The sequence below is a fragment of the Trichechus manatus genome, unplaced genomic scaffold, assembly GCF_000243295.1.
Source record: "Trichechus manatus latirostris isolate Lorelei unplaced genomic scaffold, TriManLat1.0 scaffold00258, whole genome shotgun sequence".
Classification (NCBI taxonomy): Eukaryota; Metazoa; Chordata; class Mammalia; order Sirenia; family Trichechidae; genus Trichechus; species Trichechus manatus.
In genome coordinates, this window is record NW_004444194.1 from 161917 (window position 1) to 188725 (window position 26809).

Consider the following 26809-nt stretch of genomic DNA (forward strand, 5'->3'; position numbering starts at 1 on the left):
GTGACATCTTTGCTTTTCAACACTTTAAAGAGGTCTTAAAAAGCAGATTTGCCCAATGCAATGCATCTTTTGATTTCTTGACTGCTGCTTCCATGGGCATTCATTGTGGATCCAAGTAATATGAAATCCTTGACAACTTCAATTTTCTCCATTTATCATGATGTTGCTTACTGGTCCAGTTGCTAAGGATTTTTGTTTTATTTTGAGGTATAATCCATACTGAAGGCTGTGGTCTTTGATCTTCATCAGTAAGTACTTCCTCTTCACTTTGAGCAAGCAAGGTTCTGTCATTTGCATAACGCAGGTTGTTAATGGGTCTTCCTCCAATCCTGATACCTGTTCTTCTTCATATAGTCCAGCTTCTCGGATTATTTACTCAGCATACAGACTGACTAGGTATGACAAAAGGATAGAACCCTGACGCCCACCTTTCCTGACTTTAAACCACACGGTATCCCCTTGTTCTGTCCAAACTGCCTCGATCTATGTACAGGTTCCTCATGAACATAAGTGTTCTGGGATTCCCATTCTTCACAATGTTATCCATAATTTGTTACGATCCACACAGTTGAATGGGTATAGACATATACAGTTTATCAAGGTATACACTAAGATTTATGCACTTTTGTGTAAGCTACACATCAATTTAAAAAATCAAAAACAAAACAAGAACCCTAAGGGAGTAGGTAAGAATAGACAGTAGCCCGCTGCGGTGAGGCAGAGTGGAGGCAGAGAGCATGGACCTTGCAGCTAGAGTTCCTGGCTTCAAATCCTGACCCCACCACTTACTACCTGAGTGACCTTGGGAAACTTACCTCAACTTGCTGGGCCTCAGATTAATCTTTATATTGAGGATAATAACAGCAACTACCTCAAGGTGTCAATAACTCAAAAGATGCAAAGCTTAGGGAAGGAGCTACTATCTAGTTATCTGCCATCAAGTGGCTCCAATTCATGGTGACCTCATGTATCACAGAAAAAAACACTGCCCGTTCCTGCACTATCTTCGTGATTGTTGGTATGTTTGAGTCCATTGTTGCAGCTATTGTGTCAATCCATCTCACTGAGGGTTTCCCTCATTTGGACCGACCCTCTACTTAACCAAACGTGATGTCCTTTTCTAGTGACTGGTCTTTCCTAATGACGTGCAAAGTAAACAAGTCTCATCATCCTCGCTTCTAAGGAGCGTTCTGGTTGTATTTCTTCTAAGACTGAGTTGTTAGTTCTTCTGGCAGTCCACAGTATGTTCGATATTTTTTGTCAGCACCACAATTTGAACCCAACCATCTATTAAAAGTAAGCTCTAAACAAGTACTTGCTATTATGATGATGAATGGTTGAATATTCATTGCTAAGGAGAAAGATGGTCACTTTATAAGAATAAAAGTAACAATTTGCTAGAAATGTATAAAATGTGAAGGTTATCCATTTAATTACATTGCTTCAAAATATATAAATTTAAAAACTGACATAATTACAAAATTATTCAACAAAACAATCATGGTAGAAGTTTAGCATAGTTCTCTCAGTAAATGATAGATAACAGACTAATATTTATAAATTTGTAGACTATTAAACATGAACAGCATGCTTGATCTAGTGGACATATGTAGAAAACATACATTGATTTCAACAACACATGAAGTATCTATAAAAACTGACTATATACTAAGTGAATCAATTAGGGACTGCATTCAGCTATAACACCCCGCCCTTGCCACCAACTACCACTCCAAAAAAATGGTGTCTTCTACCAGTACGAAGTATTTTATTTGTCCATGTTAACAAGACAACCAGAAACGAACAGCCCAGGGCTGGTACAGCCACACAAAAATACCACTGAGGAATCAGGATCATTGTGATTTCTGTCCTTAACCTGTGGCTTTCATCCTCAGGGTAACAGGATGGCTCCTCTAGCTCTGGACATTGTGTCTGCTGTTACAAAAGGCAAGACATGGAGGATCAAGCTAAATGAAACCACTCCCTTCCTACAGTTTTCCCAGAAGCCACAGCCAGTGACTTCTCATATTCATACTGACCAGCACTAGGGGACACATGACCTCTCCTGGCTGCGAGAAGGGCTGGGAGGTGAAGGTTTTTTAATAGTGCACATTACCAACCTGAGCAAAAAACCCAGGTACTTTTGTAAAGAAGAAGGGGCAATTTGGGAAGAAAACTAACAGTACATGCCACTCTAAAATTTAAAAAAAATTTTTTTCAACAAATATCTAAGATTCAATAGCATAAAGATCATGTACTCTGTTCACAGTGTAACTAAATTAAAAACCATAATAAAAAGGCAACTAAAAAACACCCATATGCACGCAACGAACTTTCCAGAATGATAGAAATATTCTGTATCTTGAGTGGGATGTTGGTTACATACATATATGTAGACATCTGACAAGTTCATACAACTGTACATTTAAGGCTTTGCATTTCACTATAAGTTAATTATGCCTCAATAAAAAATATATCCATATATTGTTATTTAAAGCTCTAATTCTAAATACTTCATGAGTCAAAGAATAAGTGATCGTGGAAATTAAGACGACATTTAGAATTAACCCAAAATAAAAAATATATCAAAACACGTGATACAGCTAAGAGAGTCCTAAGAGGGACATTTATAGCCCCAAATAGTTACATTTTTAAAAACTGGAACTTAACTTGCAAAGGGCCCACCATACAGATGAGGCACTGATACAGGCAAGCCAATATTCCTCACGTTTTCTCTCCCACTGTGAATCCTTTTGTGCACAGTAAGTGAAGAGCTGTGCCGGAAGGCTTTATCACACTGATTACACGCATATGGTTTCCCTGCAGTGTGGGTCCTCACATGTACAATAAGGTGTGAAGACTGGCCAAAGGCCCTTCCACATTCCTGACACATGTAGGGCTTCTTGCCAGTGTGAGTTCTTGTGTGTTTCCTAAGGGATGAGGGCTCACTAAAGGCTCGCCCACATTCCTGACATGCATAGGGCTTCTCGCCAGTGTGAGTGCGCATGTGACTCTTAAGAGTTGACAGACGACTCAAGACCTGACCACAAGTACTACACTCATAAAGTTTCTCCCCAGTGTGTATCCTCTTGTGCACACTGAGGTGAGTGCTTGTCCGGAAGGGTTTCCCACACTGGTTGCATTCATAAGGCTTCTCTTTAGTGTGTGTACGCATATGTGTCTTCAACGATGAGTGCTCCCTGAAAGCTTTCCCACACTGATTACAGTCAAAGGGTTTCTCTCCAGTATGAGTTCTCACATGACTCCTAAGAGATGACGGTTGATTAAAAGCTTTCCCACAATCCTTACATTCATAGGGTTTCTCTCCTGTATGGTTTCTCTGGTGCAAAATCAGGTTAAAGTTCCTTGTAAAGGTTTTCCCACACTGATTACATTCAAAGGGTTTCTCACCAGTATGAATTCTCATGTGTCGTCGAAGATTTGAAGAATACTTGAAGGCTTTCCTACACTCTTGACATTCAAAGAACTTCTCTGAAGTATGAGTTTTCTCGTGCCTGGTAAGGTCAGAACTGTATCTGAAGGATTTTTCACATTTGTTACATGCGTAGCTTTTATCTCCACTACAAATTTTCTCAGGCACGATCAGGTGACAGCTCTGGAAGGATTGTCCATTTTCTTTACATTCATAGGGGGCCTCTTCAGTATGAATTCTCTGGTATTGAAAATGCAGTTCAATGCTGTTAAAGCACTTCTCAAATTCATTACATTTATAGAGTTTTCCTCCAGGTTGAGGTAGCTCCTGTCAATTAAGGAAAATGTTGAAGAGCAAAGGCTTTATTACATTCATATTCTTCCCCATATAAATTCTGTGTATGAGAAATATTTACAAAAATGGTTATTTGTAGGAATTCTGTGAATACACAAGTCTTGATCTAGTCTATGTTTAGAGCTTTTCCTCAATAACACTTTGCTATATAAATGGACCAGAGATGGTGCCTGTGTATTAGTCTAAAATGGTCCCCATGTTTTTCTTCACAACAGGCTAGGACATTACCCCAAAACCTGCTGGCGCCAAACTCAAATTCTCACACATCCAGTTGCCTTAAATATAGTTCAAATAATCATAATTTTAGCCATTTAGAGACTACCTATTTGACAAAAACAAAAACATTGCTGTTGAATCTATTTCAACTCATAGTGACCTTATAGTACAGAGTAGAACTGCCCCATAGGGTTTCCAAAGCTGTAAATCTTTATGGAAGTAGACTGCCACATCTTTCTCTTACAGAGCAGCTGGTGGGTTAGAACTACCGGCCTTACAGTTAGCAACCGAGTACTTAACCACTACACCATCAGGGCTCCTTACCTACTTGACATACGCAGCAAAATTGCACCCAAAATCTGCTAACCATAGATCAGGCAAACTCTATAGTTATAAAAGACCTCAAACTGCTGCTGCCCTTCAGAGCTCTCTGACCCAGACACTCCCCGCCTTACTGCTGAGTGACATCACCTAGACACATAAGTTCCCTCTCCACCAGAAGTTCCCTTGCTCTCTTCCCCTCTGGGTGAACTGGGTGGTATCCCTATACCACTGTCTCTGGAAGGTCTCTGGCTTTGAGGGACTGCCTCTCTCATGAAACCATATCCAAGTACCACCGAATAAAAAGTTTGTGTGCCACTGCCTCTCACACTTCTGTCTCTTCCTTCATCAACCCCCAAATCCCCAAACTTACCACACATTCACAGATGCTAAGAAACCACATTCTCTTGGGTGAGCACCACTTGTCTCAAGTCTCTCTCTTGGTTCTTGTGGAGCTTTTCTAACTGACATTAGCCCCAAACTTTTACTATGCTAGAGGACCAACAATAATCCCTGTGAACCTTAACTTACCCTTTTCATGACAATGGATGGGATCTCCCCAAAAATATCTTGGTTAGGAATTGACTCTTGGAGTTGAAGCTGAGGTTCTGAAATAAATTTGGGGGGGGGGGGAATTAAGTGCACAGAGAAGGGAACTGTGGGATCAAGGTGACCAAAAAATAAAGTAAGCAAGGCACCTGTGGATTTTTTTCAAATACTGACCCTAAATATGGGAAGAACTGCAAATGCATCCAAGAGTTAAGAAAAAATTTAAGGCATTTGGCTATCATAGGAACAAGAGATGAAAACAGTAGGTAATTACTAAGAAAGGACTCTACAAAGATTGGAACTGATATTGACAAGAGAATTAACAAAAACATACAGTGGAGAGGAAGTAAATAAAACTTACATGAGGAAATACTAAATGTAAAAAGTAGGACACTTCCTTCTGTGAAACCAGAATACAGCATTAGAGAAGGAGAAAGGATAGCAGAGTTTTCTAAGGGACCTCACACCAAACAGCCCAGCTTTCTCAGTTAAGAGCATTCAAATGTTTCCCTGGATTGACAATTTCCACATGTTCCCCCTACCAACCACAGCGTCTCTCCACAGTGATTCTTGCCTGCCTGGTGCTCACCTGGACAAATTCCTTGGAAGAGTCCTCTCTCGGTGGTCCACAGTTCTTCTATTTGCCCCCAAGGGGAAAACACACTGGGTTTGCACAGTTGATATCCTGCTCATGGGAAAAGACACCAGTGTGGGAGATCTGTGCCCTTCCATAAAACTAGGGCCAGTATTCTGAAGTTTCTAGGGGTTCTGAGGATGAGAGCAGGAAAATGAGCATGCCTGAATTCAGATGAACACAGTAAAGCTCTTTCACTAAGGAGCCATAGTACAAGCTCCCTCACTTGAGTCCCAGAGGATACCAGGGCTCTCCAGTCCCAGAAACACAGGGCCAAGCTCAGGGACACACATGAGAAGCCAGGAAGCATTGAACCATGGAGAAACAGCAATGGATGGCTCTTCATTCCCAAGGGGAAGCCACAAGCCTATAAGCTCCGTGAGGGCAAGACGTCTTTGTCTCTTCACCTGTTTCCCAAACCAGCTTAATTTCAGGAACCCGTGGATGTGCAGATGATGCAACAAGTGCAGCCTTACCCACTGCAGCCAGGTTCCTGCAGTTCTCCAGCATCACTTCTCTGTATAGGCTTCTCTGGGCAGAGTCCAGAAACACCCATTCTTCTTGGGTAAACACCACGGCCACATCCTCGAAGGTTACTGGTTCCTAAAACATCACACCCATCCCAGTTCAGTCAGGAACCACAACCACCAACAGTCACAAGACGACAATGTGCTGGGGAAGGGAGAAATGGTGCAGAGGATTTTCAAACTGGGTTCTGAGGTCTTCCAGAACCTGTCCCTTGACTCAGCGTCAGAACCAGAGCTCTTCTCTATCTATTCTGCACTCCCTGCATGATAGCATCAAGAGGTGTGGCTTCTGCTTCATGAAAGAACTTGTCCATCTACAACTAGCCAGAAAGCCCTTGCAGCTGTATTCTTCTCTAGCTCTAGGATCCAGCAGACCTGAGCAAGCAGAGGCTGAAGAAATATTTGGTAAATGACTGAAGTGTTTGCTCAGTGAGACTATGAAGACTGAAACACAGACAGCTCACATCCTTGCTTTATTTCCCCTCCCAATGCTCAGCAGAACGCAGTTCTCAACAGCCTGAAGAGGGTATGAATGAGGGAATGGGATCATTGCCTAGGTTGCCCCACACCCACTACAAGAGGCCCAGCACCTGGAAGCCTGGAGATCAGCCCTGGGCAGAGCAAAATTCTTTTGGCAGAAGAAAAACGTTTTACTGACCTGTGAACAGGTGGTCAGCAATCCAGGAGTCATCACTTCTGTGCTCTCCTGCTGAAGCCAGGCTGGGTCCTGAGCAGGCAGAGCTAGAGGAAAAGAGAGGAGCTGTTTGAGAGCCCATGCGTCGCCCAAGGTACACACACGCAGGCCTGGAGGCTGCCCTGTCCTGTAAGAGACCACATTCATGCACACACACACACACACACACAGAAAAACATGCATGTACACAGACACAAAAAAACAGACACACATGCACAAACACAGCACACACACAATGTGAATGCACACAGATGCACACATAAATGCATACACATATACGCACTCATGCACCTACACAAAGGCATGCACACACACATACACAAAGACGCACACCATACACATGCACACGCACGTTTGTCAGGGAAACTACAGCACTCTACCTTGCCTAGAGCCAGAATAACATTTATAGATAACACACACACACACACACACACACACCCCTATATTCCCTCCACTACAAATCCCAGAAGCCACTGTCTCAATTCACCAGCTGACTCTGAAGCTCCTGATGCTCCACAACCTCCTTTCTTGGATTCAGTCTCTTGGACAGTTCGTCCTCCCTGGCTGCTCAGCCCTTCCTCTGCCCTCCCTCTGCAGGGCTAGTATTGACCCACAAACTTACCACAAGCAAGGTACTGATAAACCACTAACACCCTGAGAGCCAATGTGAGAGAGGGTGACACCCTTATCTCCTGCCTTCAAATCCCTAACATCCTGACATTACCACCAGGTATTCTCCCTCTTTCCTACTGCAGACAAGCCAAAAACTCCCTGACCATCCCTGCCTTCTCCTTACCCTCGCCTCTCCCTCTTGACCAGACCTCTCCCTTGGCGTTTAATCCTGAGCGCATCCAGGCTCTGACCCTACTTCTCCCTCTAGCTGCTGTTCTCTCTGTTCCTCTGTGTCCATCACTCACTGCCCACTCACTTCCCACCTCTTCAAGGCCAACACCTTGCTAGGACCACCAGAGACCTCCTTCCATGGAGAGGAATCCAGTCCATGTATCTGGCCATCCAATCCCTCCTCTTGGAGCTCACTTCCCCTGGGCTTTGGTGACCACACCCTAAGCTATCCTTCTTGGTCTCCTGTACAAGCTCCTCCTCCATCACGAGATACTAGCATCCTCACCTTGCTGACCTTCCTCTTTTCCCCCTCTCCCTCTGTACCCTCAGCACTGACAGGCAACCTCACACAATCTTTGGGCATCAGTTCCCAACTCTATCCTGACAAGGCCCTAATCCCCAAGCTGACTCTCACCTCTCAACCTCAGACCCATGATTTATGTCCCCCAAAAATGGTATGTTCAAATCCTAACCCCCGGTACCTGTGGATGTGACATTATTTGGAAATAGGGTCTTTGAAAATATGATCTGCTAAAATGAGGTCATACTGCAGTAGGATGGGCTCTAATCCAATATGACTGGTGTCTTTATAAAACAGAAGAGACACGCAGGGAGATGCAGAGTCAAGATGGCCAGAGACTGGAGTGGTAGGTCTACAAGCCCAGAAATCAAGAATGGCCAGCTATCACCAGAAACTAGGAGAGAGGCATGGAATAGATTCTCTCTCAGAACCTCCAGAAGGAATCAAACCTGCTGACACCTTGATTTTGGGCTTCTGGCCTCCAGAACTGTGACAGAATAAATTTCTGGGGGGGGGTTGTTTACTTGTTTTTATTTCTATTGTCTTAAGCAGTTTGAGATACACTGTTACAGCAGCCCTAGAAAACTAATACACCACCATTGGCTCAAATATCTCCACTTGTCTGAGGAAACACGAATGAACGTATCCAAAACAAGCTCATCTTCTTCCTGAAGCCTGCTCTTACTCCAGTGTTCCCAGTCTCAGGAAGTGACTTCCCTGCCTACAGCTGCTCAGATCAGAAATCTCACCTTCTGGCACCCTACAGACCCCACCAATTTTTTAAAAAATCGGTGATGATGCTTCTACATGGAGTATTCACCACTCATCCCCTTCCCTCGCACTCCATCGCCACAATGGCTAATGTCCACATTACACCTTCTGCTATGGACTGAACTGTGGACCCAAAAAATATGTGTTGTAAATCCTATTCCCTATACCTGTAGTTATAATTACATTTGGGAATGGGTTTTCTTTGTTATGTTAAAAGGCCATACCAGTGTAGGGTGTTTTAAGCCAATCAGCTCTGAGATATAAGAAGAGCTGATTAGGCATAGAGAGGCAAGCAGAGATGGGGGAAGATAGATGCCACATCACATGAAGATCACCAAGGAACTAAGGAACAAAGACCTTCCCCCCAGAGCCAACAGAGAGAAAGCCTTCCCCTAGAGCTGACACCCTGAATTCAGATTTCCAGCCTCCTAAACGGAGAAAATAAATTTCTTTCTTAAAGCCATCCATTTGTGGTATTTCTGTTACAGCAGCACTAGGTAACTAAAATACCTTCTCTTTTTGATTCCACTTAAGTGTCACTCCCTCAGTGTGTCCCTTCCTGGAGTCTATTCCATGATATAAAGGGTCCCTTCTCATCTTGTCTCTACCGGTACCCTCCTCCTTTTTTCACAGCCCTTACCTATCTTAATCAGATGTTTATTTGCTTCCTCAGGCGCTTCTTTTCTGTCGCCCTCAGACAGACTGTGAGCTTCACAAGGACCAGCCTGTACCCTCTTCTTTTCACCCTCAACATCCCACCCTCGCACACGCTGACACGTAAGTGCTAGGTATCATCTAGTAAGTGAATAAATGCATCACCACCCAACTGTCTCGCCTAGGCCTCCTGCACATAGATTGTCCCACTCTCTCCACTGTGCAGGACAGAGTTCCCACAGAAGACCTAGCTGCCGTCTTACAAAGGCCTGCTTACAAGGTCGGCATCTGAGAACTTGATTTTGGGAGGGTTCCCGCCACCCTAACTGGTAAGAGTGGCTCACTGTGTCCAGACTGTGCACACACACTATGGTTTATACTGAACCTCTGCTTTCCTTCTGGGAGTCTGGAATTTTGGAATGTGCCAGGCAGGGACTGCCCACATGACCAAGTCTCAACAAAAACCCTCAAATGTTGAGTATCTAATGAGTTTCCCTGGTGGACAACACTTCACATGTACTGTCACAGCTCTTTGCTGGGGGAACTCAACGCATCCTGTGAGACTCTACTGGCAGAGGACTCTTGGAAGCCCGTGCCTGGTTTCCCCAGGCTTTGTGTCATGTGTCTTTTCTCTTTGCTCATTTTGTTTTGTATCCTTTCCTGTAACAAATCCTGTGAACAATCGCAGCCTGAGCATAACTATATACTGAGTCCTGTGAGTTGCCCTAGCAAATCATCAAACCTGGGGGTGGTCTTTATTGTTTTCGCTGTTGTTGTTAGCTGCCATCCAGTCACCCCCAACTCATGGCGACCCCACGTACAACACAATGAAACACTGCACAGTCCTGCACCATCCGCATGATCAGTTGTGGATCAAAATGTTGTGATCCACCAGGTTTTCACTGGCTGACTTTCAGAAGTAGGTCACCAGGCCTTTCTTCCTAGTCCTTAGTCTGGAAGCTCCACTAAAAACTGTTCAGCATCATAGCAACATGCAAGCCTCTACTGACAGATGGTGGAGGCTGCGATGAGGTACACTGAAGGTGGTTTTAGAGACCCTCAATACGTCTATTCCACGTTCACCCCCCAAGTCTAGGCCACCACCATTCTATTTCTGCCTCTGCCCCCTACTCCCTGAGACGCTTCGTCCACCCGCACCACAGGTGCTGTTAAAACCACAGGCACCCCCCACCACTCACCTAAATGCTTGGCTGGCTTCCCAGTGGCCTTGGAACATGGGCCAAGGTTCTTCTCCCACCTTCCAGGCCCTGGATGATCTGGAGCCCACACCCTCTCCTGTCAGCTTCTATCATTATCCACTTCCCTCTCCTTCCTCTCACAAGCCTTCCGTGAACCCTTGGACACACCACGCTCTCTGCTCTGAGGCATTTTACAGATGCTGTTCGTAGGCCTGAAATCTTCTCTCCAGCATCTCCCAATAGTCCAATGCTCTGCCAAGCTAAATGATACAGTAATTATGTTCTAAGCCAGTGCTTCTCAACCAGGGGCAATTTCACCTCCCCCCCTCCCCAGGGGCTTCTGATGATGTCTGGAACATCTTTGGCTGTTACAACTGGGGCAGAGAGATGCTACTGGCATCTGGTGGGTAGAGGCCAGGGATGCTATTCAACATCCTACAGCGTACAGGTCAGCCCCCACCACAGAGAAGGATCTGGTCTCAAATGTCACTAGTGCCAAGGTGGAGAAACCCTGATCTAAGCTTAAATTTCCAACACCCATCTGTTAGTTTGTCATACTGTGGTGGCTTGCGTATTGTTATGATGCTGGAAGCTACGCCACCAGTATTTCCAACAGACGCAGGATCACCCGTGGTGGAGAGGTTTCAGTGGGGCTTCCAGACTGACAGACTTGGAAGAAAAGCCTGGCAATCTACTTCTGAAAATTAGCCAATAGAAATCCTACAGATCACAACAGAATATTGTCCAAGATAGTGCTGGAAGACGAGCCCCCTAGGTTGGAAGGCACTCAGAATACACCGTGGCTACAACAATGGACTTACGTATACCAACGATTGTGAAGATGGCACAGGAGCAGGCAACATTTTGTTCTGTTGTACATGGGGTTGTCATGATTTGAAGATGACTCGATGGCAACCAACAACAACAAGAAGCTTAAATTTATCTGTCCTTTCTCAGACTCTTCCATGTTCTCCAAGATGAAGTTCTTCTGTCACATCCTGGTCTTCACTGAAAACTCTGATCACACAGCCAGACTGAACTCCACAGGGGCAGGCATTTTGTCTGCAATGTACCCTGTACTTCTCTCACCACACAACAGCCATACTCCTTTCAAGAGCAACAAGGTAGAGCCTGGCCCAGAGGGTTTACCAAAAATACACAGAACGACAACACATGCATTAAATCTGACGATTACTTCCTGTCGATAATACAGATTACAAAAGCATGATTAAATGATATTTTTAAGAAACACGCTTATTCTTACTACAAAGGCGAGTTGAAAAGAAACAAATGCCTTGCAATTAAAGCCAAAATGTTATTTGTCCTCCAGAACTATCTTTCCCCTATATCCCCTAAGAAGAGGCTTTTAACCTCATTTTTTAAAAGTTCAGTTAAAGCATATGCCATTTGTAGTAAATTCTGTTGTAATTTTCAGCTTCGACATAACGACACAGGTCATTCTGGAATTCCCCGCTGTGAATCTTTGTGGGGATTTTCTCTCAGGGCCCAGCGTGGCTAACAGGACAGCAAGCAAGCTGAGTGGTCCTGCTCTTTCTTAACAGAAAGATGTGTGACCAACAGGAAAAAAAATCCTGCCCACTATCCTTAGAAAGTATCTTTCCCCGTTACGGATTGTGCCCCCAAAAATGTGTTGGAATCCTATCCCTATACATGTGGATGTAGTCCTATTTGGAAATAGGATTTTCTTTGTCATGTTAATGAGGTCATATCAGTGTAGTGTGTGTCCTAAATCTAATTGCTCCCAGTTATAAAAAGAACAGATTAGGCCCAGAAGCAAGCAAGCACAAACAGAGAAGACAGATACCATGTGGAGACCTCCAAGGAATGCCAAGAACGCTACAGAAGCTGAGACAAGGATTTTCCCACAGAGCCGATGCCCTGAATTCAGACTTCTGGTCTCTCCAACTATGAGAAAATATATTTCTGTTCGTTAAAGCCACCCACTTGTGGTATTTCTGTTATGGCAGCACTAGGAAACTAAGACACCCCCAAATGCATAAGTAACAGGAGATTTCTTTTTGAGTATCACCCGATGATGCCACACAATGCCTGCAGTCAGGGCAAACGGAGGCAGAACATGCGTTCGGTACACAACAGGGAGGACGGCAAACTCCACTCAGCACTCACTCACCAGAGCACCCGGATACCCCCAGGTCAAAGAGGCCCAGCACAGGCATCACCACCCTCTGGGTCTGCACTGGCGCCTTCCGTCCCTGGACAAAGTGACAGAGGTCCCGTTTAAAGTCGTGGCATTCCTCTTACACCCGTTTACCCCAACTGAATTTGCACGACTGGCCCTGCTCTGGGTAATGTTCCTGATAAAAGGGACACCCCACTTACCTTGATGAGATTTGCCTAACTCTTGAATATATTAAGCTAATCACTGTGATAGAATTTCAACGCCAAAATGGAATGGAAAGAGGGTGCCCATCCTCTGAGTGGCCACCAGCAGCGGGGGAGCCCCCAGTTAGGGAAAGGCTGGAGCAAAGGTGGAAGGGAGGGACAGCTAGGCAGGCTGTGGGGCAGCAGAAAGACCACGGGGGACAGAGTAAGCAGGGGTGGCTGAGTAGTTCCCAGAAGGAAGCCCTATGGTAGGAGAAAGGACTTGAACTTCCCTGGAATGGTGCTGCTTTCTCTGGAGAGGTGTGAACCTGACTTGCATTTCTCAGGAATCCCTCTGGCCTCAGGTGGAAGCAGCAAGCTGGCAGGACAGTCTCCATGGTGCAGGAGAGAGCTAGCGGTGGTGCTGGGCAGGGTGGGTACAGTGGAGACAGAGAGGACTGTCACTGGTGGGTTATGTTTTGCAAGTAAAGCTCGCAGAGCTTGCTGGTGGAGGGGAGGTGAGAGGTAATCAAGGCAAGAGAGAAATCCAGGCCAGGGAATGGGCTCTGGGTCAAAAGCAGTTGTCTCTTCAGCCCACACGCCAGGGGGTGAGGGGACTCAGAGTGTCCAGCTTTCACAAGGTGCTTAATGAACAGGGGCTGACGATGGGGTGGCCTGGGTCAGAGACAGGCAGTTCTCGTAAATAAACTCTGATGCTCAGGTCAGGTCAAGGTTGCCTAAGAAGACTGATGCAGAGAGGGTGCCTCTTCCCAAAGGAGGCCTCGTATAGGATATTTATACACGTTTAGGGAGAGGGGGAGAGCAGGCTGGAAGGGAAGCCCCTGAGACATTAACGGAAGTGCCCAGGGAGGGGTAGGGTGGGAGCCAAGGCAGCACTGATTCTGTTTCAGGTACTGTACAGATCTTCTAGAATGAGCACACAAACCTTTAGTAACAGAGAAACACATTATTTTTAAAAGCACCACCAATGTCTCCAATAACCACAAGAAGTAGATAAGGAGCCCTGGGTCCATGTGCAGCATCAGGGAAGCTGGCAGGGACGGGCCTGTGAGCTGTGGAGGAGCCAGGCATAGCTGGAGGCCTCAGGCAACAGGCGGGAGGTGTGGGGGGGATAAGGAGGGCAGCATTTAGAACCATCTCTGGATGGCCCTGGGCCAGGGCCGCAGGTCCAGGACTTGGGATCCTGATCCTCCCTCCTCAGTAATCCTGGGGGCCTGCTTCCTCCGCAGCAAACAGGAGAGTCCTGGGAGGGCATGGGTGTCAGGACGGGGACAACCCTCTCTGAGTAGGTGGTCCTGGGATCTCATGGCAGCCAGGATACTCTCAGCAAGTAGGGGAAGGCTGAGGATTCACTAAGTAAGGGCCTGGGGTGGCCCGGGGAGGGGACCTGCTGCTGCGCATCAGCCCCGCATCGTCTGTGAGAGCAAGGACCCCTCCCATGAGTGCACACATCAAAAGGTCCCCCAGGGGAGTGACGGACATGGGGGAGAGGCCCCCTTCTCCCTAGGGCAGGGCTCATGATGAGCCTAAAGCGTCATCTCCCATATTCTCTCCACCATCTTCACCAGCCTGAACATCCCTCATCCAGCCCTCGTTCATGATCCACTGCTTCCTGAAGGCTTCCAGGTCATGGAAGGGATGCGGGTGGGAGGAAGGATGGGAGGAAAAAAGGCAGGACAGCAGGAAAGGCAGGGTCCACGGCGGGCTGCTGACCACTCTCCCCAGACTCGCCCAGGGCCTGTGACCACCTGGGGACAAGCAGCTTGCTCAGGTGTTCTCACCTGGGCTGAGCCTGGGCCTCCTGCACACTCCCGACTCCCAGACTCCCAGCTGTAGGCCCTAGATTCCCCTCCCCACCTCTTTCCCTTTCCCCACCTACAGAAACAAGTAGCCTGGCCCTCCTGGCTCTGGAGGGACCCTCACAGCAAACCCTCCCTAGTAGTACCGTGTATCCAGAAGACCAAGGCAACTTCGGCAAAGCTGGCAGGTCCTCCTCAGTCGAAGGTGCTCCCCTCTCTCCCACTGAGGGCTCAGTCTGTATCTTCAGGTAGACCCCTGGCCCCTGGGAAAGGCAGGGAGGGGCATTGAGCACACCGAGGCCCCAGGATGTTCCCAGCCTAAAGCCTCAGTTTGGGGTCCTGTGCTCAGAGGACCCGATGACATGCACTCACCCCTTCCCACTGCAGGTGCCAGCCTTCGACGAGGGTCTCCAAGGAGATGCAGAGGCAGACCTGATACCTCTCGGATCACGGATACCCCAGCTGGAGGTCAGGCCATGAGCCCCCAGAGACGCTGCAAGATATTTTACTTTATGGAAAGGTTTGAGCGTTTATGTCTGAATACAAATGTCTTCATTAGAACAATTCTGAAACAGGTAACTCTTCTTGAAGGGAACGTGTTGAGGAGCTTAGCCACTGAATTTCTGTATTTGTTTAGCAAATACTTACTAAGCACTGCTAGTGCTGGGGTAGGCTATAGGTACTGAGGATGCGGCAGAGAATGGGGTAAAACCAGCAGTGAGGAGCGAGTGGTGTCAGGGAGACAGCATGGGGGTGGGGGGAGGCGGCATGGAGAGGTCCAGGATGGCTGGAAAGCTGAGCCGGGACACACCATCCTAAGAAAATCTCTGTCCCACATAGCTAACCTGGCCACCAGCACTCTTGTCCACATGACGGGGTGGCCTGAAGGCCTCAGCACTACTCCATGCGGCCTGAATGATTGGGACAAGGCTGAGTGATGCCTGGCATGGTCCCAGAAGGGCAGCTGACGGGTCAGCACCACCAACTGAAAGGCGCTGTGTGACCCTCGCTCTAGTTTTTCCACACATGCAGTAGAGCCTGGTGGTGAAAAGCATGGTCTCAGGAGTTAGGCCTGGAGCCAACTCCCAGCACCTCCACACCCAGCTCTACCACTTACGGGCTGTGTCTTTAGCAACGACCTGCTTAACTTCCCTAAACGTACGTCCAGAGTACGCCTCCTCTGCTGTTCAAAGCTCTCTGCTCCTCCCTGTTCCCTGGGCTCTGAGGCAGCAGAAGCCCCTCCTGTCCCACCCTCGGTGGGTGACACTGAGGGGTCTGCTGGGCTGAGCATGGAGCTCTGAGGAAGGTGCCAGAGCCCTGTCCTGAGAGGAAAGAGCCCACAGAACCCAGAGGACACTGGCCCTCGTGGGGTCATCTTCCCTCCCTCACACGGTCCACCTGCTGGTCTGGAGACGCCTTCACCCAGCATTGAGCCGTTCACACCTTCGTTCAACCAACATTAACTGAGGCCAATGTAATGATGTACTGAACACTCTGTAATGGGGTTACGGCAACAGATCAGAACCAAACCACCAAACCCACTGTTGTCAAGTCAATTCCGACTCTTAGCAACCCTACAGGTCAGAACAGAACAGCCCCATAGAGTTTCCAAGACTGTAAGTCTTTATAGGTGCCAAATGCCACATCATTCTCCCCCACAACAGCTGGTGGATTCAAACCACTGACCTCTCAGTTAGCAGCCAAGCACTTCAACCATTACACCACCAGTGCTCCCTAACAGGTCGGACAAGGCCCTGCAATCCAGCAGCTCCCATTGGGGTCTCAGAGAACAGACCTCCAAACGCCCTTTCCCAAGCAGGATACTCTCTATCCAAACAAGAGTGAAAACCGAGGAAGTGGAGGACCCAGGGAGGAGGTGGCAGGTCTCCAATGCCCAGGGTCTCTCACAGCTGTGTCTGCAGCCTATACCAGGCTGTACAGGGTGGAGGCACCATGCACTCTGGGAGCTTCCCAGCAAACAAAGCAGGGTCTCTACAATCTAGGCCTGTACCTCCTCTACTAGGTCAGGGTCTCTGACACTCCAGTGCTGATCCAGGCCTGGGGGAGGGCGCAGAAGGAGCCATCTCACTGGTTCTGGGACAGAAAGGACCAGCTCAAGCCCTCACCCGAACTCTGACCAACCTCAGATTGGGATCCCAAACTTTGGGAAGTCCTGAGTTTGGGGAGGAGGGTACTCAGGGCCAGAGGGGGGCCGGCGGCAGGGCTCTGTGTGTACTTCCTGTGCACTGTCCCACATAAGCCGGCTCTGCCAGCTTTCCCACACCAACACCAGACAAAGGGCTTCCTTCTGGGGTGGGTCTCATTTGTCCCCCAAAGGGTGAGGGATCCCAGACAACATTCCCACATTCTTCACGATCCAAGTGGTCCTCTCTTGTGTGAGTTCTCTCATGCAGAGTCCAGGCTCAAGCTCCTCCTGAAACCTGTCCCACTGCAATTAAATTCACAGTGTCTCCTCTCCAGGCCATCTATTCCTGATGAGGGTGAGTGATGAGGAGAAGCTTGCCTGTACTCTCAACCCGCGTGGGGATTCTCCGTCAGGAGCACATCTCCAGCGTTTTTGCAGATGTGCACTATTTTGGCAGTTCATGTTCTTGAAAGTGAAGGAGCTGAACGCTCTGTGCACAGGGCTTTATCCTATCACCACTTTCACTGGGCCTCTCTGACAAGCAGCTTTTTCCTGACAGTCGTCCACAAGTCGATTATATTTCAAACACTCAGTGCACATCTGACTCACATCTGTGGAAATGTTTACTTGTGGAACTCTCTGGGAAGAAAGAGTCTTGAGTGACAGCTAGAGTTTGCTCAAATCCCTGAGTCTAGACGCTCCTGTTAGACATGACTCGAACATCTCCCTGGTGCTGGTGCTGCATTGCCAACTCACATTTCCTCAACGTCTCCTGCGACAGAGAACCAATGACAACCCCCTGCGGATCTTACTCTCTTAGTCACCTTGTGCTGTTGTAACAGAAATACCACAAATGGGTGGCTTTAAAGAACAGAAATTTATTTTTTCACAGTTCAGGAGGCTAGAAGTCCAAACTCAGGATGTGGCTCTAAGGGGAGGTCCTTCTTTGTCTATTTCAGCTTCTAGTAGCTGCCAGCAATCCCCGGAGTTCCTGGGCTTGTAGATTTACCTGCCTCCATCACCGTCACATGGTATCTGTCTTCCCCTGTATGTGCATGTCTGTGTCTATGCTGTTCTTTATAGGCTCAGAAGTGATTAGGTTTAGGATCCACCTTACACTGGCATGACCTCAACTGACTAATCGACTGCATTACATTAGATTGCACTGTGGACGGTGATCACATTGTATTGTTAGATTACATCCACAGATATACGAGTCAGGGTTCTAACACATACTTTGGGAAGACATAATTCAATCATAACACTTACCATCTGCACATCATGAGATGATTTTTCCTCCCAAATATCCTGCATGGAAGTTGACTCTTTGGGTTTGAGATTCCCTGTCTAAAAAGAATTGGAAAAAAAAAATTTCAACTTCTTTCAGAAAGAAATACCAAAACTAAAACCAAACCCTTTGCCATAGAGTCAATTTTGACTCATATCAACCCTATAGGCCAGAGTAGAACTGCCTCATAGGATTTCCAAGTCTGTAATGTTTACAGATGCCGACTGCCACATCGTTCTCCTGCTGAGGAGCAGGTGGGTTTCAATTGTAGACCTTCTGGTTAGCAGTTGAGTGCTTAAGCATTGTACCACCAAAGCTGCTTCAGAAAGAAATAGCTATGAAACTGACTAAAAAAAAAGCTTTTTAAAAATACTGACCCTAAACTTGGGAAGAGACAGAAAGGAAAGGAGGCATCAGTAAGCAAAGACAGACTTTTAGGAGTGCGGCCGCAGGCAGAATTTGGCAATGATAGGAACAAAGGGGAAATGGGAGGCAATTTCCTAGCTAAATATTCTATGATGATTGAGACTGATGTTGCCAGAAAGGGGGTATTATCAGGAGAACAAGCAAGAAGCAGTCAGACAAAGAATACACACAGAAAGGTTAAATTTAAAGAGGAACACAACAATAACAAGTGTTACTGGCAGGGATGCAGAGAAATTGGAACCCTCATAAATTGCTGGTAGGAATGTAAAACTGTGCAGCTGCTGTGGAAAAGTCTGGCGGGTCCTCAAAATGCTGAACACAGAATTACCGTGTGACCCAGCAATTCTGTTGTTGTTGGTGGTGCCATCAAGTCGGTTCCGACTCATAGTGACCTTATATGCAACAGAACGAAACACTGCCCAATCCTGCACCATCCTCACAATTGTTGTTATGCTTAAGCTCACTGTTGCAGCCGCTGTGTCAATCTATCTCGTTGAGGGTCTTCCTCTTTCTCAATGACCCTCTACTTTACCAAGCATGATGTCCTTCTCCAGGGACTGATCCCTCCTGATAACATGTCCAAAGCATGTGAGACGTAACCTCGCCATCCTTGCTTCTAAGGAGCATTCTGCCTGTACTTCTTCCAAGACAGATTTGTTCATCCTGTTGGCAGTCCCTAGTATGTTGAATATTCTTCGCCAACACCACAATTCAAAGGCGTCAATTCTTCTCTGGTCTTCTTAATTCACCGTCCAGCTTTCACATGCATCTTTGCTTTTCAACACCTTAAAGAGGTCTTTTGCAACAGATTTGTCCAATGCAATGTGTCGTTTGATTTCTTGACTGCTGCTTCCATGGGTGTTGACTGTGGACCCGAGTAAAAGGAAATCCTTGACAACTTCAATCTTTTCTCCGTTTATCATGATGTTGCTTATTGGTCCAGTTGTGAGGACTTTTGTTTTCTTTATGTTGAGATGTAATCCATACTGAAGGCTGTGGTGTTTGGTCTTCATCAGTAAGTGCTTAAAGTCCTCTTCACTTCCAGCAAGCAAGGTTGTGTCATCTGCATAATGCAGGTTGTTAATGAGTCTTTCTCCAATCCTGATGCCCCGTTCTTCTTCATATAGTCCAGCTTCACGGACTGGTCCCTCCTAATAACACGTCCAAAGTTAGTGAGATGAAGTCTCGCCATTCTCATTTCTAATGAGCATTCTGGCTGTACTTCTTCCAAGACAGATTTGTTTGTCCTTCTGGCAGTCCGTTGAATAAGTATGGTAAAAGGATACAAACCTCATGCACTCCTTCCCTGATTTTAAACCATGCAGTATCCCCTTGTTCTGTTCGAACAACTGCCTCTTGGTCTATGTACAGGTTCCACGTGAGCACAATTAAGTTTTCTGGAATTCTCATTCTTCACAATATTATCCATGATTTGTTATGATCCGCACACTCAAATGCCTTTGCATAGTTAATCAAACACAGGTAAACATCTATTCTCTGGAATGACATCAAGGATATCATACATGAAGAAAGCAAAAGGTGTCTAAAAAGATAGAGAAGAAAAAAAAGACCAAAATGAATGTCAGAAGAGACTTTGAAACTTGCTCTTGAACATACTCTAGCTAAAACAAAAGGAAGAAATGATGAAATAAAAGAGCTGAACAGAAGATTTCAAACGGCAGCTCAAGAAGACAAAGCAAAGTATTATAACGAAATGTGCAAACACCTGGAGTTAAAAAACCAAAAGAGAAGAACACACTCGGCATTTCTCAAGCTGAAAGAACTGAAGAAAACATTCAAGTCTCAAGTTGCAATACTGAAGGATTCTATGGGCAAAATATGGAATGACACAGGAAGCATCAAAAGAAGATGGAAGTAATACAGTCACTTTACCCTAGGTACGGGTTAGTATTCCAACACGTATTTGGGGGTTAAGGAGGGAAGGACACAATTTAATCAATAACACAGGTTCAGCAACAAGTTAGTAGTATGAAAAAAGGGGGTGGGGAGAGAACTACTCTACAATGATAGAAACCTAAGTGGTTTAGCAAGTAACCCTTTGAACCTGCTGCTTTTGTAAATCCAAATGTGAGAAATTTGTTTTGGTCATGATTCAAAACTATAAAAACCACTTTTATGACAACCGAGGATTTATAATCATGAACTAGGTATCCATTAATTTTGGGGGTGTGTAATAATGGCCTTGTAGTTCTATAAGATGGTGTCAGTTTTTTTTTTTTTTTTTAGAGATACATGTTCAAGTATGTCAGAGTTAAGTGACAGGATAGCTGCGAGTTGCTCTAAAATACTCAGCAAAGAAAAAAGGTGACAGAAAAAAAAATCTTTATAATTGTTGAATCTAACTTCCTTCAACATTTGGGCAAATCCTACAGTTTAAGTTTTGGCTTTCTTTGTAACTATGCTGACCAGCGCTGCAGAGCCTCCACTTACCAGCTTAGAGAGCTGCTCCTAAAACTCCTTCTTTAAGGCATTAGAAGTTTTGGCTTGATCTCTTAATATTTTTAGAAGTCCCCAGGGCCCCTCCCAGGGCTTACATATGAATTCAGTAATCTTTTATACTAGTTAAAAAAGGACTTCCATTACATCTGAGAAACTTGATGACCTTTTAATTTCAGAATTCGCTAGAGCAGCACTGTCCAGTAAGCTTCCCATGATGATGGGAATGTTCTATGCCTACGCTGCCAAAATCACAGCCACCAGCCATGTGTGACTGTTGAGCACTTGAAATGTGGCTAGGTAAAAGGAGTGAGGGTAGAATCAGAGCACCAAGCAGGGGTTTGGCACAGGTAATTCCATTTCTGTGAGCCTCCAGCAAGGGCAGACAATCTAAAAACCTGTGTTGTTAGCTGCCATTGAGTACGCCCCCAACTCAGGGCAATCCTATGCACAATGGAACTAAACACAGACCAGTCCTGCGCCATCCACATGATCAACTGCAGATGGAACCACTGTGATCCACAGAGTTTTCAGTAACTGATTTTTGGAAGTAGATCCCCAGGCCTTTCTTCCTAGTCTGTCTGAGTCTGGAAGCTCCACTGAAACCTGTTCAGCATCACAGCAACACTCAAGTGTCCACTGACAGATGAGTGGTGGCAGCACACGTGGTGCATTGGCTAAGAATCAAACCTGGTTCTCCCTTATTCCAGACCACCATGAAAACCCGTTGCCATCAAGTCGATTCTGACTCATAGCGACTCTATTAGACAGAGTAGAACTGCCTCATAGCGTTTCCAAGGCTGTAATCTTTATGTAAGCCGACTGCCACCTCTTTCTCCCTCAAAGGAGCTAGTGGGTTCAAACCACTGACTTTTCAGTTAGCAGCTAAGCACTTAACAACTGCACCACCAGGGCTCCTTTTCAGACCACAGCCTCTGGTAATTTCTACTGGTTCCTCCCACTTAATAAAAAGATCGTTCTTCTCTTACATTCTTTCATAATACCTCTAAGGCCTGCTACGTCTCCCCTTCTGCCCTTATCAAGTTGTCATTTTATATTTGTTTATGCAGGTGTTTTTACCTCTCTCCTCCCAACTAGGATGTAAACTAAGTACAGACCTGTGTCCACTTTTACAGGACTTCATTCCCAGCCACCAGCACAGTGTTTGATACGTATTAGGTACTTTATATATCACGAATCAGCAAACTTTTCCTGTAAAGGGCCAGGTAGCAAATATCTCAGGCTTTGTGGCCCATACGGTATCTGCTGCAACTACTTTGTGGTTATAGCGTGAAAGCAGCCATAGACAATATGTAAGCAACATGTTCCAATTAAACTTAGAGAAACTGAGTTTATTTTTATTTACTGAGCTGGATTTGGCCCACAGGTCATAGTTTGCTGACCTCTGCTCTCTATCATGAGGTAGATAGAAGACATCAATCACCACATTCTCTCAACTCTACACCCTGCACGTGTCTCAAACATTCCAATCTTCCCAGTTCCACAGCCATCAAGCCTCGCCCACCATCATCCGAGTTCAGAACTTATTCGCACTCCCATATTGCGTCTATATCCACTCTTGTCCTTCCTAAACTCCACGCTCAATCCAGAAGATACTGCTTTGTTTAAGTCACAAATGTAACTACATCACTCCCCTATTTAAAACTGATTTAATGGCTTCCCGGTGGCCTTTAGAACAAGGTCCAAAGTTTACCATGACTTTCAAGGCCTAGTCTTCCTCTCCAGCCTAGCTCAGTGACTCTGAACTTTCTCTACTTTAGCTTTCCCTGTCTTTTCTAGACTCCAGAACACACCAGGCTTTGTACTCTTATCTGTGTGATGGATTGAATTATGTCTCCCGAAAATATGTGTTGTAAATCCTAACCTCTGGGTTATAATCTCATTTGGGAAAGGGGTGTCTTTGTTATGTTAACGAGGCAGGATTAGCATAGGGTGTATCTTGAGTCAATCTCTTTAGAGATATAAAAGAGATTAAACAAGCAAGTGAGCAAGCAGAGATGGGGGAAGATGGATGTCAAGCCACATGGAGATCTCCAAGGAACCAGGAAACAAGTTGAAGAGACAAGGACTTTCCTCTAGAGCCAACAGAGAGAGAAAGCCTTCCCCTAGAGCTGGTGCCCTGAATTTGGACTTATAACCTCCTAAACTGTGAGAAAATAAACTTCTGTTTGCCACAGCCACCCACGGGTGGTATTTCTGTTATAGCAGTACTAGTTAACTAAGACTGCAGTGTTCTCTCAAATCCTCCCCCACACTCATACTCCAAAGCCCAATCCTTTGTTTAGCTACCTCCAACTCATCTTTTAGGTTCAAACATCTGTCCCTTTTAAGATGTTTTCCCTCACCAAACCCACACTCCCTACAAATTCTCCAGTTACATGTTCCCATATCACTCAACATTATTTGTTTAAAATCTGTCTTCTCAGCTAGAATAGACCCTCCACTGGAGCAAGCACTATTTCAGTCACAATGAACCAGGAAATACGGTTCATTGAGGGCACCCTAATGAAAAGGTCTCCCCAATAATAATTCACTATAGCTACTATATGAAGCCGTGCATGCGCACACACACACATACACCACCACCGCCATTATAACATATATATAACATACAAATTAAATGGAAGAATGACTTAAAATGCCTGTCCATCATGTAAAAAAATCACACTAGATTTCGGATGTCTTTAAGAAACAATGCTAATTCTTTCTAAAAAGGCAAGGTAGAGCAGGTATTCTTTTTGACAACAAATGCCTTACTCTTCAAATTGAAATCTGGTGCTTAATTTTCCTCCAGAATTAATTGTTTCCTCATCTCAGTAAAAGTGAGCTTTTAACTCCATTATGAAAAAGGTAACAGTCAAAGGATATCCCATTGAGAGTCAACTCAATTTCAGTTTCTAGTACTAACATAACAAAGCATATGTCATCGTTTTTCTGGAGTCCCCTATATTTTGAAGGTTTGTGAGTATTTGCAGGCTAAGGGTAACAGCTGGAGGTCACTTGAAAAGAATTGAATGGTTCTTTGATGCTAACACTTGCGACTACAAATATACAACTGAGAAATCGCTTTTCTTAAGGTAAATTTATGTTACAGTGAAAAACACTGATGCCCACAGTCAAAGTAAAAGTCACAAGTTAAAAGCTGTCTGGAAAGGAAGGGAAAGGGAGAAGAGAAAAAGTGGAAGGAGGAAAGAAAGCTAAGCTAAGCTATACTAAACTAAGCTAAAACCAAAAAGCCAAACCTGTTGCAATCCAGTCAATTCTGACTCATAGCGACCTTACAGGAGAGTAGAACTACCCCATAGGGTTTCCGAGGAATGGCTGGTGGATTCGAACTTCCGACCTTTTGGTTAGCAGCCTTAGCTCGCCATAGCTCTTAATCACTGTGCCACCAGGGCTAGTGGATCCAAATTCTCCGTCCCCCAAAATACCTCCTGTCACAAATTCATCCCGATAGAGGATTCATTCAATTTTTTAAATTATCTGACAAGTCACTCAAACCATTTGACACACATAGACCCAGACCTAACTTTCCATTACAAAACTAGATAATACTAAGTCTCACAGGAAATAAAACGTAGATGTTCTAATAAAAGGTTATCTTGCTAAGAGAGGTAGGGTAGAGAGGGCCCTCTTGCTGCAATTTCCCTACAGATACCACAAGCAGGGAGGAACGGAAAGGGTTGGGCGAGTGTTCACCACCTGCCTGAGCTTAAGGGATATTTTCTGCGCTTTGGGAAGCCGAGTGAGTAGAATACGCTTGACAGCCTTTGCACAGTTTCATTGATTCCTCCCTTCCACGCTTTCGATTTGCTCCCAGTGCGCTCTGCGGAGCCCACTTATGTTATCCAACTGATCGATGCGACAGACCTGGACTGTATTCCCGCGATTTCCCTTTCAAAAGGATCACAGCCCTGTTGGCCCAGACCCGAGGCACGCGAGCGCGAGGGACGGAGCGGGCCCCGCCCTAGCCTGCGACAACCGAAGGAAGAAAGCCTGTCGGCTCGGGTGGCTGTCCTAGGTCCTCCAGCCCCTCCCCGCCCTCCCGAGGAGTTGGGCTGCACCTGCAGACGGACCGGAGACACTCCCACCGTAGCGCGGCACAACCCTCGCACGGCCGCCGCTGCCTTCTGCCACCGCTACCGCACACTTCCGCTTCCGGTCTCGGGCCGCCGGGAGCGGAAGTAGTAGGGGGCTCAGACTCACGGGCCCGGAGGGGCCCGAGGCGGTGGCGGGGGCTGCGGAGGCGGCAGAAGGGCCCGAAGGCTACGGCCCTTTCTTCATCCAGCCTCGGCGGAGAAAGTTTAGTTTCCTTCCCTGAGGGATGAGGTTAAGCCCTGGGGTACGGTCGGACCAGGTCTGGACGGTGAGTCCGGGGCGGGGCTTATGCCTAATGGGCGCGGCTGGGTCGGGTTTGTGTCCTGGGGGCGTGGCCTGAGCCTGAGGCAGGGGAATGGGGCATCCTCGCTGCACATTCTGGATTCTGAATATTAACTTTTTTTCCCTTGCCTTTCTCCACGCTTAAGCCAATTCCCTATAAAAACATACCCGTACTTAAGATTTTTTTGGTTTTTCTAATTTCTTCTAAAAATAGGTTTAAAGATTATGTGTTGAGTTTCTTCTACAACTGCCGCCAAAAATAAATCGTGAAAATCCATTCAAGACGAGATAGATCTGAATCTATTTACTTTTTAAAAATTACGTATTTATTACATTGAACAGGTAATAACCTGCACATAGGAAAAATTCAAATGGGAGTCTCAATTCCGTCGCTGAATTTTCCTCCCCAGAAACAACCACTGTAACAAGTTCTTTCATATTCTTTATACAGTCAAACCTACGAAAGCCGGAATCTGTGTAAGGCGGAGACGTGTCAGAGAAGAAAAACTCAAATACTTTCCGCGAATAGCAGTAGAAAGGTGGTAAGACTGCATCCTGTCACAGGCAGAAAACTTGTGAGACTCGGAAAAACAATGTAGTCCATCACGTTCCACCTCTCACAGGTTTTGTTGTATATTGAAGCACATATGTATATTATTTCTTTCAGTAAAAGCCTATGGAGCATCAGTTGATTGCTACGTGCTAGATGCTAGAGTTACAAACGAGTAAGTAATAGCCCCTTCTCAAATAGCAGCACATCATTTGGAAGAAGATTATTCTTCATTTGTTGTTAGGTGCCATCGAGTCAGTTCTGACTCATCAACCCTGTATATAACAGAACAAAACACCGCCCAGTTCTGCACCATCCTCACTGTCATTGCTGTGTTAGAGCCTATTGTTGCAGCTACTGAGTCAATCCATCTCATTGAGGATCTTGCTCTTTTTCACTAACGCTCTACTATACCAAGCATGATATCCTCCAGGGACTCGTCCCTACTATTAGCGCATTCAAAGTATGTGAGACGAAGTCTCACCATCCTCGTTTCTAAGGAGCATTCTGGCTGTACTTCTTCGAAGACAGATTCGTTCATTTTTCTGACAGTCCTGGGGATATTCAATATTCTTTGCCAACACTGTGATTCAAAGGTATCAATTCTTCGGTCTGCCTTACTCATTGTTTAGCTTTCACATGCATATGAGGCAATTGAAAATACCAAGGCTTGGGTCAGGTGCACCTTAGTCCTCAAGGTGACACCTTTGCTTTTTAACACATTAAAATTGTCTTTTGCAGCCCATTTGCACAATGCACCACATTTGATTTCTTGCCTGCTGCTTCCATAGGTGTTGATCGTGGATCCAAGTTAAATGAAATCCTTGACAACTTCAATATTTTCTCCACTTTTCATGATGTTCCTTATTGGTCCAGTTGTGA

The 26809-nt window shown here is 45.9% G+C and overlaps 1 protein-coding gene across 3 annotated transcripts; it reads right to left on the reverse strand.

Annotated features, from left to right (window-relative positions):
* Positions 1 to 1133: 1133 nt before the first annotated feature.
* Positions 1134 to 25210, reverse strand: ZNF333 (zinc finger protein 333). Of its 3 annotated transcripts, none has more exons than XM_023724753.1 (10): positions 25074 to 25210; positions 18075 to 18152; positions 15032 to 15152; positions 14806 to 14922; positions 12649 to 13263; positions 6693 to 6775; positions 5984 to 6110; positions 5463 to 5558; positions 4856 to 4932; positions 1134 to 3760 (listed from the first exon to the last, which is right to left on the reverse strand). In XM_023724753.1, the coding sequence occupies exons 5-10, from the start codon at positions 12692 to 12694 to the stop codon at positions 2666 to 2668; spliced, it is 1524 nt and encodes a 507-aa protein (XP_023580521.1). In that variant the 5' UTR covers positions 12695 to 13263; positions 14806 to 14922; positions 15032 to 15152; positions 18075 to 18152; positions 25074 to 25210; the 3' UTR covers positions 1134 to 2665. The 3 variants fall into 3 exon arrangements, with proteins under 3 accessions (XP_023580521.1, XP_023580520.1, XP_023580522.1); XM_023724752.1 differs by having other exon boundaries at positions 25062 to 25160; XM_023724754.1 differs by lacking the exon at positions 12649 to 13263 and having other exon boundaries at positions 25062 to 25160.
* Positions 25211 to 26809: the final 1599 nt, after the last annotated feature.

Excerpts from the sequence above, each read along its gene's own strand:
- ZNF333 (XM_023724753.1), bottom strand. The coding sequence starts at position 12,694 with ATGCCTGTGCTGGGCCTCTTTGACCTGGGGGTATCCGGGTGCTCTG. Across the intron at positions 6,776-12,648 it reads GGGGGTATCCGGGTGCTCTG|CTCTGCCTGCTCAGGACCCA; the intron begins GTGAGTGAGTGC and ends CTTTTCCTCTAG. Across the intron at positions 6,111-6,692 it reads TGCTGACCACCTGTTCACAG|GAACCAGTAACCTTCGAGGA; the intron begins GTCAGTAAAACG and ends GTGATGTTTTAG.